Consider the following 15,670-nt stretch of genomic DNA (forward strand, 5'->3'; position numbering starts at 1 on the left):
CCTGGCTGCAGCGATTCACAAGTCTCTGTCTTTCCTTTTCTCCGTAGCCAGCAGGTAGGCTCTGATGGTACTCATTCCCTGGCAATGGGAGGAATTGATAGCAAATCAAATAAACTTCAAGAGGCCCTAAAGAGGGAACTCAGTATCCCTGCCAAAGAGGGACCATTTGCAAAGCTTGCACACTTGGCCCTGGGTGGCTTCTCCTGAACTGGCACTGCCCAGGTGGTTTGTGGGAGGTGAGGGTGGGCTCTGGCTGCATCATGTAGAAGGCAAAGAGGAAATTAGGGGCCAGCTGCAGACCCTGAAGAAGGCTGGGAGGCTTCATTGTGCTGTGTTGGAAGAATCCTGAGAGGCCTTGGGCTCCATCTAGTATTGACACTATGCAGGCTGTGACTGGACTCGTCTCCTGCTTTTAGATTCCTTATCTGCAAAACAAGTATGATATCAAAGGTGAAGTCTGGGTCTTGCAGCAGGAGCTGGTGTGGGTCTGAGGCTCAGAGGCTTTTGGAGATCCGGGGTAGAAGGATTCCCAGAGTCCATTGTGCCGGGGCATCCCTTGGAGGCTGGTAGGAGTTCTGGTTTCCCCAAGCTTATACAGAATCCTGGGTTCTCTCCTGAGCCTACAATCTGTCTTCTTTTCTCCTCCAGTGTATGAGGTGGTCACAGCTACGGGGGACGTTCGTGGTGCAGGGACGGATGCCAATGTCTTCATCACAATTTTTGGAGAGAATGGGCTCTCTCCCAAGCTCCATCTCACCAGCAAGTGAGTACCACGTTGGCCTTGGCGAGTTCTTGGGCATTAGTGTGGGTTGAGGAAGTTTCTGGAACCCAGGGGTGGCCTTCTGCTCTGGGGAGAAGGCATATCTGATCATGGCATGTTAAGTGATGAGGGGTCATGTACCAGCCAGGACTTTCCCAATGATACCCCATCAGTCTTCCTTAGCCCTTCTCTTGATTTTGTGGACAGTAATGCCTAATTTGGATCTGCCAAGAATTCATATTATTTGTGCCTTGATGTGGGAGAATAAATACTTAGGACCAAGAAACATGGGTACAGGTCCAGCTTTACTATGCAGTCATCTAACTTTGGCCAAATCTCATTGTATCCAAGGCCTCGGTTTCCTCCTATATCATCATAGAGCTGTTGGGGCAGGGACAGTGGGAAGCTCATTTGTGTGAGGGAGTCTTGAGCTTCATATGCTCTGCACCAAGCTCATTGGGACCTGTCATTGAACCTGCCCATCAGTCATGCACACTCGGTCACATGGATCACATGCGTGTGCTTATGTGTACATGTGCATTGTGGACACTTTTTTGCATGCTATTATAGCCCTCTGAGGCAAGGACTGTTGTTCTGTCTTTCATCCTCCCTGACCCCACACCCATGCATACACAGAGGCCCACACAGCAAAACCTGAGCACATATTAGCAGAATCACAGAATTTCAGAGATGGTCAGGGTCCTCAGGGAGGGTCTAGTTTACTGTTTTCATTGTGTGCTGAGCAGATAGGAACTTGACCAGTTGCTTCTGGGCACCATGCCCCCTATCTTAGAGCAGCTCCACGTAGGGATGCCTTACCTATGCTCACTGGGTTAGATTCTGCCTGAGCTGAAGTTTCCATAGCTAAGAAACACTTGAAGCCACTGATGGATCTTAAGCCATCATGGAGAAACTGAGGTCCAGAGAGCAGCAGAGAGTGGCTCAGAGTCATGGAGTGTTTGAAGGGGAAGCTGGTCCTTGATCCGTGGTCTTGGTGTAAATATTTAAGTTGACCTCATGACTCTGGCCCTGGGGTGTGTAAGAGACTCCCCTCAGGGGTCCCTGGGGCTCTGGGTGTGATCTCTGGATTTATGTCCTGGAGCGTCTAGGGGTGGCTGGGGTGGGGACCCCAGGCCAGGATACTCTGGACTCTGTGCCTTGCGGGCTGAGCAGGCCCGTGACATGTGCTTGTCCTGACTGCGGGCTGCGGCCTGGCTGGGCCGTGGCGAGGCTGAGGCCGGGGTGAGGCAGGCATAATGTGCTGTTTTGTCCGTTTCTGCAGAACAGGGTACCCGCCTCCTTGCACTGCTCTCACTGCCTGTGATGTGCTCGTGGAAGTCTTTCCCTCCAGTGATGTGGGCACGGTAAAGGGAATACATGAAATGCCCGTCCTCTTTGCCATGTGCCTTCCCAGAATGCTCTGCAAGAGGGAGAAGCCTCTAGGACAGAAGCCCCCCTTCCTAACCCTTTTCTCCTTCTCTGACTCACCTTCCTTCTTTCATGCACCCAGTATCCTCAATTTCCTCCCCTGGCATTTTTTCCTCTGTTAAAACATCTTCTCAGGAAGGGCCCAGAGTGACTTCTATAAAGTGGTGCGCAGGGTTGTCACTGACCCCCATTCCAGGAGTCTGAGCTTCAGCCTTGCCTCTCCATGGGAAGAGAGTACAGGGGAGCAGGCTCGAGTGAGCCGGCAGAGCCAGAGGGGCACAGGCAGCTGGCTTCTCCAAGCTGCCCAAGGATGCAGTCGACAGACCCCGTGACAGCCTGCATTCTCCAGAAGGCTGCGGGCGGGGGTCTCTGCCTTGATCAGTTATTTTTAGGCTCTAGGTTGGGAAGAAGAGCATGCATCTGGTCAGGATCCCAATGCCTCTGGTTAGGGGTCTCTGCAGCAGTGACCTGGAGGATCTGCTGTGGCTCTGGGAGGCTGTAGAGGGCTGCATGGGGAGGCGGGGAGAGCTGCAGGACGAGGGCCATGGGAAGGGCTGCTTGGATTTCCAGCATGGATCTTAGTCCTTTGTGAGTAGTCAGAACTCAGTAAAGCTGAGGTGTCATATGGCTGCAATAAACTTCACAGGGAGGGGACAGAGCAGGCATCCAGTGGTGAAAAGAACTCAGAAGAGAGGGGTCTAAAGAGGGTCCTTTGGACTGAGGGGAACATCTTGCAGGAGTATGCAGGCAGCAGAGACAAGGTAGGCCTGCAAGGAGGAGGCCGGAGCTGGAAATGCAGGGCCGTGGTGACAGGGAGAGAGGGGCAAGATGGGAAGGGCAGGGAGGCCGGTCTCAAGGAGGTCTTGCTTGAAAGTTGATAGGTGGCTGCTCAACTTACGGTAGTGGCCAAGATCATCTGACCACAGGGAGCAAGATAAATGAGGGATGAGGAGGCTGGAGTCTGGCTGCAGCAAGAATTTAGAAAAAGTCTGCAGATGAAATTGCATAGACATGGTTCCTGTTATCGAAGACCCTTTGAGTTCAAGATGGAAGCTGGGAGGGATCCCAGCAGGCCTGTGCAACACGGAAGCAGATGGCAGGCAAGGCTTCACCTGAGCTACAGATGAAGTTAGCTTGGGACATTGCCGTCCCCAGGGTCTCATGATCTCCTCACATCTCAGCTGTTGCCTCTTTTCCATACCCAAACCCATCCCAAGCCAAACTCACTGTGTCACCCGGAAAACAGCCCCTTGTCCTTCACATGCACACGCACACGCACACACATACACACGCACACACATACACACGCACACACATACACACGCACACACATACACACGCACACACATACACACGCACACACACACGCACACACATACACATGCAGGACTTTTGTAAGAGAGTTCACTGATAGCTCACAGTGCTAGAGACACACATCACAAACCCACACAAACAGCTTAGCACGGAATACCAGACCTCTTATTCCTAAAATTCCACCGCCATCTTGGAATTTCTTTTGCCCTCTTTCTCCACAGCCTCCTGGCCACATCTCTTGGGACCCCTTCCTCTCTCTTCTGTCTCACCCTTGACTCCTGACCAATCCTGTGCTTTTTCTCCTGTGTCTCACCTCATCTTTCACCCCCAAATGGCTTAGCAAAAATATTTTTTTCCCCTACACAAAATGATTCCTACTCCAAGAAGAACTTTGATGTCGGATGTTAAAAGACTGATCTTTTCCATATTTGTGGTCTCGTGTCCAAATTCCTTGGAACACACCAGACCCTCTCCTAGTCAGCAAAGGATGTGACATGTTTACTGAGGTTCCCTCACTTGTGAACCTCCATGAAGTGCCAACAGAACCTCTCTCGGAGGAAGCTCCTATCCCCGTTTCCTTCTGTTACCCAGAACCACTCCCAACATTGGTCCATGTGATCAGGATATGGCAAAAGGATGGGATCTCATGTATCTTCTGGAACACAGTTGTCCTGCTGAGAACGCACCACCTGAGAGTGTCGGAGAGTGCCTGGCATTTTAGCCTGATGGCTCTGCCTGACGGGTAGCTAAAATGACCTGTGCAACCTGTAAGGGCTCAGGGGGTGGTGGTGGGGGGATCTGCTGCAAGGTGGCACGGACAGGGGCTGTGTGCTGCCTCAGCCTGTATTTGATGGTGGACCAGGATCCAAGGTAAGGCTCATTCTTCCAGGAAACATGAGGAGTCTGTATTTTTAATATTTCCTTTGCCCGGGGACCCTCTTCTGCTTTGCTATATCTACCCCTTTCCATTTTCTGAGACCCACAGGCATTTGCATTCTGACTGACCAAAAGTGAGCATCCCAGAGTGATTGGGATTGTCCCAGGCCTTCCCTTAGTGAAGGGAGTGGGTGGAGCCTGTCTCTGCAGCCCTTTCTCTCTGAAGAGAGAGACCCCCTGGCACAGGGAAAGCCTTCCCTGACTTCCAAAGAGAGGTTGGACTCCATCCGCCATCCCTGGAAGCTTGCTTTGTGTCTGGTACTACCCTGAAATACCCCAGTGTGGGCCTGGGACTTGGCTGGTGGGCTCTCTTTTCCTCAGGCTCTGCCTGTCCTGGTCACCCTACTTTCCTCTGCATGGCACCCCCACACTGTAAAGCACCATGGGTGATTATTTAACAAGCACACTGGAGCATGTCATGGGTGCAGGGTTCCCCTGGGCTGAAGGTGGCTGTCAGCATCCCTTCCAGAACCTTCATCAGAGGTGCCCCCTGAAACCTGCTGCTTTATTTCTAAATCACACTTCATCTTTGCCTAAAAATGGGGGGGGGGTGCCCTCCTCTGCCTCTACTCAGTGGCAACAGCTGCTCCCCAAATTCCATGTCTCAAAAGACAAAGCCCAGCAATTCCCAAACCTTCCAAAGAATCCTCCCTGGCAGCCTGTGGATGGGGTGGGGCAGGGCAGTGCCCAATCATGGGGTTGTGCTTTATTTCATAATCAGAAAAGCAAAAAGTGTTCTTTTGGGGAAATTTGGAAACACTGGAGACAAAAACAAATTTTCAACACTTCTTACGCAATCTGAATATCAAGACATGATATTTTTGTAAAAATCCTTCCATTCTGTTGTTTTTAAATGAAGGTGGTTTCCTGTTTTTATTGATTATTATGTTCATATGTTCAATTTTAACCTGTTTTCTCTTTTAAGCCTGGATCATACATGTGTTTGTCTTATTAATATTCTTTTATAGTAGAATTTTTAAAGATGGCAAAATATTCTTTCATATAGCTTCCTAGAGTGATTATTTCTTGGGGGATTTATCTGATGTAGAAGCTCTTGTCTATTTATTCTAAAAATCAGTTGTCTTATGTGTTGAAAGAGAAAATAACATTTATTTATTTATTTCTCATTCACAAAATCCTAGCATATACAATTGATGACTGTGTGCTTTCCAAGTTAATAGCCGCTGTGACTTTGAACCCAAACCTGGGTGTATTGTTGGTGAGAAATCCCCGCACCAGCTAGATTACCATGAGTGCTGGTTTGATTAATTTTCTTTCCAAGCACCAGACTGGTAAGCTTCCTTTCCCAGGAAGAAATTCTCCTGGGAAATTCTCCTCCATTCTTCATGGAGGAGACTTCTTATTTTCCTTGCTCTTGCTGAAGCTGTAAAGATGACATTCATCGTCTTTCTTATGCGACGGTGGAGTATGGACTGTTTGCTGAGCATAGCTTTAGTTCCCCTCTTCCTCAGGGGTGAGACCCACCTGAGAGGGTCCTTTGCAACCCAACAAACCCGGAAGGCTCTGCCACTCTCCTCCTGCCTTCTCTGCACCCAGACTGCACCCGACAAGGCTGCCTGAGTTTGTGTTTTCATGAACTGTGCTCTGCTTTAGGAGATGTCGGCCCTCATCTCCTGATGCCCTTCTTAAGGAAACTTCTCCCAGGGCAATTATTTGCCAAAGTGGGTCTGTTTGCAGAACCCCAGCTTCTGGGTTCTGTAGAACCCACGAAGTCTTGTTCTGAGCCTGAGCCTTGTGGCATTGGGGCAAAGCACCCCCCCCCCTTTAGTTTGAAGTACATTGATAACCAATGAAGAGGCTATTAGTTTTTCATTGCTGTAACAAATACCTGAGGTAAATTAACTTAAAAAGAAGAAACTTTATTTTGGCTTACAGATTTGGAGTTCTCATTCCAGGCTTGGTTGTCCCATCGGTTTGGGCAGCACACCATGGCAGGAGTAAGTGGTTGAGGAAGCTGCTCACTTTACGGCAGCTGGGAAGAAAGACAGGAAGACAAGACAGGAAGGCATTGGGTTCCAATATCCTTCATGGGCATGATCCCAGTGACCTCTGTTTTTTCTTTTTTCTTTTTTTTTAGTGCTGGGGATTAAACCCAGGATCTTGCCCATGCTAGGCGACTGCTATCCAACTGGGTGGTACCCTCAGTCCTAGGCCCCACCCTTTAAAATTTCTACCACTTCCCAGGAGAACCATGGGCTGTGATCCAAGTTTTTTAACTCATGGGCTTTGGGGAGACACTGAAGATCCACACCATAACGTTGGCATAAGTCTTCTGCTGTTTTCTTTTCCCCTGGGCCATGTGCTTATTCCAAAAGCCCTGGCCAGGAGCACAGGGGGAGGTCTATCTTCTCAGGCCTAAAGGACTCACCTGCAGGGCAGGCAGAGCTGCTGGAAGAGGGGCTATCCTGGTCTGCATAGGGGACAGAGCAGTCGTCGACAGGACCAGTGGATTCTGATGCTAGTCGGCTGCAGCCCTGGGTGTGTAAGCTGGCTGGATTTAGGACGCTCCAGAGCCTGGACTTGCTGCGGCGCTGCGTTGCCGAATGGCTCAGGTGTACTCTTCTCTGTTCGCACCTTTTAGAAGCTGCCAGATCTGCATTTCCCTCACCACCCCACTTCCCTGGTTGCTGGTTTGGGGTGGAGTGTTCTCTTTCATGTTGCAATGGCAGGACCACAGTTACCTCCCAAGTCTGCATCCACTTGGGGCTGCCATTGCAACTCTTCCCACAGAGGACGAGGTCAGCAAGGGGAGAGGCAGAGTGGCCTGCACACCCACGGGCACCATGGCATCCATTGCTCCTTCCTCCTCCAGCCTCCTGGCCCAGAGCAACCAGCAGGCATGGCTTCATGACTTCGGGGAGCCACATACTGGTCCTGGCTCTGCCACCAACTAGCAGTTTACTGGTCTGTAATGTGGGGCTAATATGGCCCACTGTGGTTGCTTTAGTGACTTGCGGCAAAGACCCTGAGTGTGAGAGCAAGGTACTAACTGTCCTTGCCCCGACCCTCTCCCATCGTGTCAGATGCTCAGGACAGGATCTGGCTGAACGTAGCTCTCCCTGGGAGTGGGCCGATGGAGGGAGAAGAGGATGCCAGCCCTCAGCTCTCCTCCTGAGCCTGCGAGCCACGCCTTGATCTGCACTAACTGAGCACATGTTCATTGCAGGAGCGAGTCTGCCTTTGAGAAAGCCAATGTCGATGTGTTCCGGGTGAGAACCAACAACGTGGGCCTCGTCTATAAAATCAGGTGAGGAGCTGGCCCTGACGGGGCCGGGGGGGGGGGGTGGGGTGGGTGCGGGCAATGCTGATGAAGGCAAGCGATAAGGAATCGACTTCACTGTTGATTCTTTCTGGGTATGGATACTCTCCAGGTACTTTTTGAGGGATTACCAAAGGCCCAAATTATTTCTTTCCCATCCTGACTCACAGTGACCTAAATCCCTGTTAGAGACTCATTTCTTGGGTTAAGATTATTGGAGACAAATTTTCACAAACTTGGGACATGGGCTCTGAGAAACACCGTGGCACAGTGGTTAGGAGCAAGGCTGAGTCCAGATGGCCTAGGTTTAAGCGTCTGCTCTGCTATTTATTAGCTATAGGAGTTTGGGCAATTCACCTTTTCAAACCTCAGGCTCTTCCTTTATAATAGTGGTGCCTCACCTGCAATGACCCTAGGACTCCACGAGTTAGCATTAGGATAATAACTACAAGCAGTAAGATTTCAGAGGGTCTCCTTTTGCAAGATGCCTTGGACAGAGAGCTCCCCGAGGTGTCCTCTCGGGGGAGCGTCCTGAACGAGGAGGGCTCATCCACCACCTCGTTACAGAGCGGGAGTTTCTCTCACCTTTTCCCCTCCCAGTCCCTGCTCACCAATTCCCTTCACGTTTGTGCTCTTTTGTCAGAACGTTAAGGTCATCTGTGGTCTGATGGCACTCAGACTAGGGCCTGGACAGGGGTCAAATATGGCCTCAATTTAGTCCTGAGTTTTCTTCCTCCTGCTAGAAAAGTTAGGAGCATGAACTGGCTCTGGGAAATTAAGGGGCACAGGAGCCCTGGGTTCTTGGGAGGGGTTATAAGCAGGAAAAAGACTCTCAGAGGGGAGGGTTGGGAAGGGACTTTGATGTGTGGGTTAAGGAAGCCACCAGCTGAGGTTCCTCCAGGTGCCAGGCTCTATGCCAGGCACATACATGTATTCCTGGAAAGGAAGGTCCTGACACGTTGCGCCTGTCGCCTGTGTGTTAAGTCGTGTGCTCTACTGGGTTGAGGTTGCTCTGCTAACACCTGTCCATATAAATCCTCACTGTGATGGGCAGGATGAGATGTCTCATGTCAAGTGAGCTTGTCCAGGAGCCATGTTTTAGGGAAGAGATTAGACAAAGATGGCTATAGGAAGTGGGAGATCTTGAGGGCACAAATTTTGAAGAATCTGAATCTATGCTGCCCCCAAACAGCAGCTTCTCGACATATGTAGTTATTGCACACATGAAATGTGGCTGGTCCAAATTAGGATGTTTTATATGTATAAAACATACAACAGATTTTTCGAAGATTTAGCACAAAACAAAGAATGTAAAGTATACTGTTAATAAATTTTGACATGATTACATGTTAAAGTAAGTGGAATTAAATACACATATTCTTAAAATTCGTTCTGTATGTTTCTTTGTATTTTTTTAATGTGGCTACTAGAAAAATCTAAAATTACAGCTGTGGCTCATATTATATTTCTATGGGGCAACATTGTTCAGTGGCTATGGGGGATTCCCCTGATTTGTGGGGCTAAGGATAGCGTCTGCTAGTTGTGGGTGTCTGAGAGCCACAAAGTGAGACTCCCTGAACCCCAGGGACAATGACCTTGCAAAGTACCTCCTTACACAGAGCAGGAAACTGTTGTAAAGTAACAATAAAAGAAAATGGTGGAACCTTTCTTTGGAGGACACGTTGGGTATTCCACTATGGAGGGGAGGGGTTCATCTTGGTTCTGCCAGTGAAAGTGTTGGCTTCCATCCCAGGATCGAGCATGACAACACAGGCTTGAACGCCAGCTGGTACCTGGACCGTGTGATTGTGACCGACATGAAGAGACCTCATCTCCGTTACTACTTCAACTGCAACAATTGGCTGAGCAAGGTGGAAGGTGACCGTCAGTGGTGCCGTGACCTTCTGGCCAGCTTCGACCCCATGGACATGCCCAGAGGTTAGTGGCCAGGCTGGCCTGCCACCATCCCTCCCTGCCTGGACTGGGCTCCCCCTGTCTTGGTCTGGGCAGTTCCACCTCCCCTTGCCACCCTTCCAGGGTCTTCCTGTTGGCTAGGGCCCAGTGAAGCTATGTCTCTTTCTGTGGCTTTCCCACAAGTAAGCTAACCGGCTCAGGGCATCAAGAAAGTAGGAAGGGAAGAGGAACTGGAGGCAAGATGGAGGGATGGGTTTGATCCTGAGGGCAACCGGGTGTTCTCAATACCCGGTGTCTGTCAAGAGGCCCTCTGAGATCAAGGCAGCTTTCCCTATCTTCCTATTCTCTTCCATTTTTTATGATGTGGAAGAAACACAAATTATAGCCAGGGCCTTGTGGATGAGAATCAGAATTTGGAGCTTCCAAATCCCATCATGCTAACCTCTGGCTCCTCCTGATTTTAATGAGGAATAAACTAACTTATTTCCAGTGACATCTCTGGCTTAAAATTCAGTCATATTCAGTCATCTTGTTCTATAGGAATAAAGAGAACAAAGCATAGAAACACACATACACACACACACATACACTCACACACACACTCACATACACTGTATCTCATGTTCTTATTTTCCACTCTTTTGTCCTCTAAAGTCCTGACCTGATCTGACCCCATCACTGAACATATTTGCCTTTCCAAAAAGGAGAGGATTATGTAAGGTGCTATATTATAATATCCTGCTGTCATACATTCATGGGTCATCAGAGGGGAAAAGGGTTTGGAGGCTAGGGAAGAGAAGCCACTTCTCCATAGCCACTCAGCAGAACATGGACGGTGACCAGGCTGGTTGGATTCTGCCTTCCAACATGTACCTGTGTGGTACATTTCTACTTGGCCAGCCAGCCAGGTAGAAATCAACATACACCCTGTCCAGTGGGCTCCAGCTCTCAATTTCTGTCTACCTCTTATATGTCACCTCCCAACCTTGAACACTTGAACTTCATCATAATAATTTGCAACTTTATTGATTCTTTAAAAATATTGATATTTTCTCTTTACAAAGCCAAATTTTATCATTGCAGAAAATAGCCATATGCAAATGTCTAGAAAAGAATATCCATAATTCTATCACCTGGAAAAATAACACTAGTGACATTTTGTGCATTCATTTCTAATCTTTTCTATGCATGTGCAGTTTGAAATAATGGGCAGCTATGACAGCCTCTGTTTTACAGCATGTTTATTTCTATGCCATTAAATATCACTCAACATTCCTACTTACAATGACTGTGCAGTATTCTGGAGTATTCACTGAATTTCTTATCATTGGAAATGTATTTTGCATTGCCCCCTGAACATTTTTTTTGATGATAGACAATTCTATTATAAACTATACACCTGCATCTTTGCACTGATTCATGATTCTTTCCTTAAGATAATTTCCAAAGTGGAATTTCGAAGTTGAACAGAATGCTCATGGTTGATGTTTTTGAGGAGCATTTTGATAAGTGGCCCTTGAAACTGAGTGTCTGTGCACAGTCCTACCAACTGTGCAAGCAACCCATGTCCATCAGCCTGGTCGACATTTAATAGTACTGTGTAATGTTCCAGTTGGAGAGGAAAAGGGGGTTTTCAAAGTTCTCTCTTTGGTTACTGGTGAGGCTGAATATTTTCATATGCTTATTGGAAAATTGTTGCGTTTTCTTTTTTGATAGATTTTATTGTATATATTTGAGGTTTCCAACATAATGTTGGTAGTAATATGGTTACTCTAAGGCAAGGTGTGTGTGTGTGTGTGTGTGTGTGTGTGTGCGTGCGTGAATTGTGTGTCCTTTGCTTGTCTTTTCTGTTGGTGTGGAATTTCCTAGGTTCTCCCATAGCATCTTAAGCATCTTTAATTTTTGATCAAGTCTCTTTACCACGATGAATCCTTCGAATTGTCCTGTTGGCCAACTTCCTTTTCTGTTCTCTTAGTCTCCCCTCTCTTGACTTTTCCCGCTTCTAGTTTGTCATCTTACCTTCTGCTTTGGTCACACAAAAGTCTGGGGCTCCGCTGTCAGAGAAAAGCTTCTAAAGAGTCCCCATTGGGAAATGAGCTCACTGGTTCCCGGGTTTTCCATAAGAGTCGCCCAGATTGTTGTTTTCTTGCTTTTTGAAGCAGGACCCCTGCTGACCCAGTCTCTGAGTCATTTCTTGGACCCTGGTAAGCAGTGGAACATTAGGCTAGATTCCAGAAAAAAGAATGAAAAAGGGCTCTTGAATTAGTACTCCTTAATTAATATTCTTTAAATATTAATATGACTGTTTTGGTAAACAAATGTCTCAATTTCTTTTTCACCTGGAATTATACTAACTTGGTATTTGGCCACCACTGGAGATCTTTGATATAAAAATAGGAAAGATAATTAGTTCTTCATCCATGCAATTTGATAGGTGGAATATTTCAAAACATGGGATGTGGGCAATGGCAGAAGGAGGGGAGAGGAAAGGGAACTTTTCCCAGGTCTGTATCACCAACTCCCAACATTGTCTAAGGGAGGGAAGATTGGTAGATGGCTTTCACCCCTCCCTCACCCCAAGGACAATGGCTGAAGTCCTGTCTGGTTATCAGCTGGAAACTTGTTTCATTCCTGCAGGTGTTCTAGGATTGCTGATTGACCCTCCGAACTCATCAGCAGGTAGCTATTGGGGTGGATGGGATAGGACTTGATCAGGTTTCTAGGAGATTTCTTTAATGGATCTCACATCTCATGTTTTGAGGCATGCAGGGGGGAGCTTGCCCTACATGTGAGAGCAGAAGGGGAGCTTTGGGACACTAGGACTGCTGCCCTGGAATTCAACACTCACTTGGAGATGGCTGTTTCCTGTCTGGCTTTTCATTAAATGCACTTCTTAGGGGGGAAATACCCAATATATCCCCTACACCTTTAGAGAAATGGCCTTATTAGGGCTGACCTCCTTCTTAATGGAGCCCATTGGGTAGAAGGTAAACCTCAGGAAAAACACAGACAGGAAGTTCCAAAGGAAGGAGGTGGAAGTTGACCAGCCTCACAGTTTTGTAGATGGAAGACCTCGAGCCAAGTTCAGTTTTTTAGTTGTGCTCAATTGTTTGGCAAAATTCCTGTATCTGGCATATTAAAGAAAATTGACAGCAGAACAACCAAAACAGCTTTGCCTTTGGGTTCTCTCGGTTGATCTCCAGGCTTTGGGGATCCAAGGCTGGGCTCCAGGAGGTAGGTTGTTGTACCCCTCAATCCATTGGGGGTTCCCAAGACCTAGTCACTCACATTCCACCTCCAAGAGTTTTCCTTATTCAAGTATTACTGAATATCATATTATTTACTTGCATTATTCCTTACTTTTTAATCCTTCTTTAACTCACTTTTTATAACTTACCTTAACTTTTAAGCTTATTTGAAAAAAGAAAATTATATCAATATCCTGAAGAAAAGCTGTTCTCATTTGCTATAAATACCAGGTACATAGTAGTATACTAACTAATAACTTAAATATGCATCATTAGATAATGCTCATGCCCTATGCCAGCATCCCACAATCCACCAGTGGTGTCCAGACTGAACCCCAGAAAATGCCACCAATCCTGATTTGAGAGGTTGGGAAGGCAGAGCCTGGGAGGAGGGTTGGGGAGTAGCAATCATATCTGAACTTTCCTTTTCATAAGTCTCTTCTCTGCTTTATTTTAATGATACTTTGAGGGATCATTATGGGGTGAGGAAGTGACTGGCAGGTGTTAATGACAGAGATGAGTAAACTGAGATGCAGGCAGGAGTGACCCATCCAAGGTCAAATGGTCAATCACTAATGGAGGTGGGAGTAGAATGTGGGTCTCCTATTTTTGCCTGCCTCTTGGGCAGGACAAGACCCAGGGTAATTTCCTATCTGTATCAGAGCCCGAGAGTTGTAAGGAATCATGGAAGTCAGTTGGGCCAATCTCCTACTACTCCAGGATACCTTCCACAGTATCCCCGCTGTGGCTTCTTTGACCTTGGTTTGTATCCAACCTTTTTTGAGGGGTGGACAGTTTTGAGCCTCTCTGAGCAACCCATTTTACTGCTAAGCACTTGGAAAGACCTTCTTGCAATTAAAGCCTGATGGTGTTCCCGAGGCTTCCTCTTGTCTGGCTCCAGGCCTCGATTAACATCACACGGTGTCTGTCTACATGACAGTCCTTCAGTTGCCAGAAACCAGGCTTCTGTCCTCTCAGGAGTTATCTCTGGTCTCTCCTTTTGTGACCCTTTCCCAAGAAAGTTCCTTTTGGGCTAAAACTCTGTGAAGTAGAAGGAGGCTCATTAGAACAGGTTGAGGGGCCTCCCTGACACCATCTTCCTGCTTGTTGTTGTTGTGGCAAAACATAAACAACAAAAATTTTACCATCTTAACCATCTTTAAGTGTCGGATTCAGGGGTATCAACCCATTAAATCCTGTGTTTTCAATTCTGCAAACATTAATGAAATTGACACAGGTGCAAAATTACCATAAGTGGTATATGGTTGTTCACTTTATTTTTATAGGTGTCCTGTGTATAGGATGATGGGGAGTAATGAGTCCAGCACATTCTTACATTTTGCAGCTATTCCCACCATTCACCTCCAGAATTTTTTCTCTACCCAAATTGAGATGGTTCCCATTAAACACTAACTTCCCATGTCCTCCTCCCTCCCAGTCCCTCATGACTTCTATTCTAGTTTTGTCTTCTATAAATTTTGATTAGCCTAGGAAACTCATGTAAGTGGAATCCCATAGTATTTGTCCTGTTGTATCTGGCTTATTTCACTTAGCATGATGTCTTCAAGGTTCAACCTCAGAATAGCATGTGTCAGGATAATTTAAGGCTAAATCACATTTCATTGTAGGTGTTTACCATATTCTGTTTATTCATTCATCTGTCAATGGATGTTTGAGCTATTTCCACATTTGGCCATTGTGAATAAAGCTGCTGAGATCACAGGTGCCCAGATATGTGCTCAAATCATTGCTGCCAATTCTTTTGTGTATATACCAAAAAGTGGGATTGTTAGTTCATACAGTAATTCTATGTTTGACTTTTGAGGCACCACCCCAAACTTTTAAGTTTATTTGAAAAAAAATAAACTTAAAAGTTTTCTACAGTGGTTGCACTATACCGTTTTACATCTCCATCATCGATATCCGAGGTTCCAATTTCTCTGAATCATGACTGGCACTTTTATTTATTTATTCCATAATATCATTCGGATGGGTTCTAAATGGTGTCTCTTTGTAGTTTTCATATGCATTTTCCTAATGAGAATGTTGGTCGTCTCTTCAGTGCTTCTTGCTCATTTGTTTATCTTTGGAGAAATGTTCTTCACCCAGTTTTTAAAAATCAAGTCATTTTGTTCTTGTTAATTTAGAGCAGTTCTTTATTTTTCTAGTTATTAACCCATGATAAAGCCTGTGATTTTTATATATTTCTCTCCCACTCCATAAGTTGCCTTTCTGCTCTGTTGCTTGTTAGACTGTGTGCATGAGGGTTTACTTCTGTTCTGTTCCATGGATCAATATGTCTGTTCTTATTCCAGCCAGTACCACTACTGATGCTTCATAGGAAGTTTTGAGATCAGAAAGGGTGACACCAGCAATTGTTCTTTCTCATGATTGTTTTGGCTATTCAGGGTCCCTTAATGCCCCACTTCTGTTAATACATTCTGAATGGTCATTAACTGTTTTTAACAGTGACAATATGCCATATTGACTTTGTAGTCAAAGGGATCCCGTTCACCTGGAAGAAAAGAGGAAAACGCCTGCTCCATCCCAACTCCTCAGCTCTTGCCCAGGACTTCAAGGCCACTGGAGAAACCTCCGGCCTTCTCCTTCTCATGTGAATCAGCAGGAGTGGGGTCACAGTCTAAGCGGGATCCCCTGAATTTCTGTGAAATGTTCCACACAGATATCACACGCAATTAAGCATTTCAGACAAGGAGCCTGCACAGGGACTTAGCAGCCGTCTCTATGATTGTCTCCCACTTAGAGTGGGCGTCAGGGGTCCTGGCATCC

The 15,670-nt window shown here is 46.8% G+C and overlaps 1 protein-coding gene across 3 annotated transcripts in view; it reads left to right on the top strand.

Moving 5' to 3' along the window:
- Loxhd1 (lipoxygenase homology PLAT domains 1) overlaps positions 1-15,670 on the top strand; it is a 137,767-nt gene that overhangs the window by 5,687 nt on the left and 116,410 nt on the right. For all 3 annotated transcript variants that reach the window (XM_077792369.1, XM_026414511.2, XM_026414512.2), the window contains exons 2-4: positions 649-763; positions 7,626-7,706; positions 9,472-9,656. In XM_077792369.1, the coding sequence (XP_077648495.1) occupies positions 649-763; positions 7,626-7,706; positions 9,472-9,656 (381 nt within the window). The remainder of the gene's footprint in view (positions 1-648; positions 764-7,625; positions 7,707-9,471; positions 9,657-15,670) is intronic.

This window comes from Urocitellus parryii, chromosome 13 (genome assembly GCF_045843805.1).
Source record: "Urocitellus parryii isolate mUroPar1 chromosome 13, mUroPar1.hap1, whole genome shotgun sequence".
Classification (NCBI taxonomy): domain Eukaryota; kingdom Metazoa; phylum Chordata; class Mammalia; order Rodentia; family Sciuridae; genus Urocitellus; species Urocitellus parryii.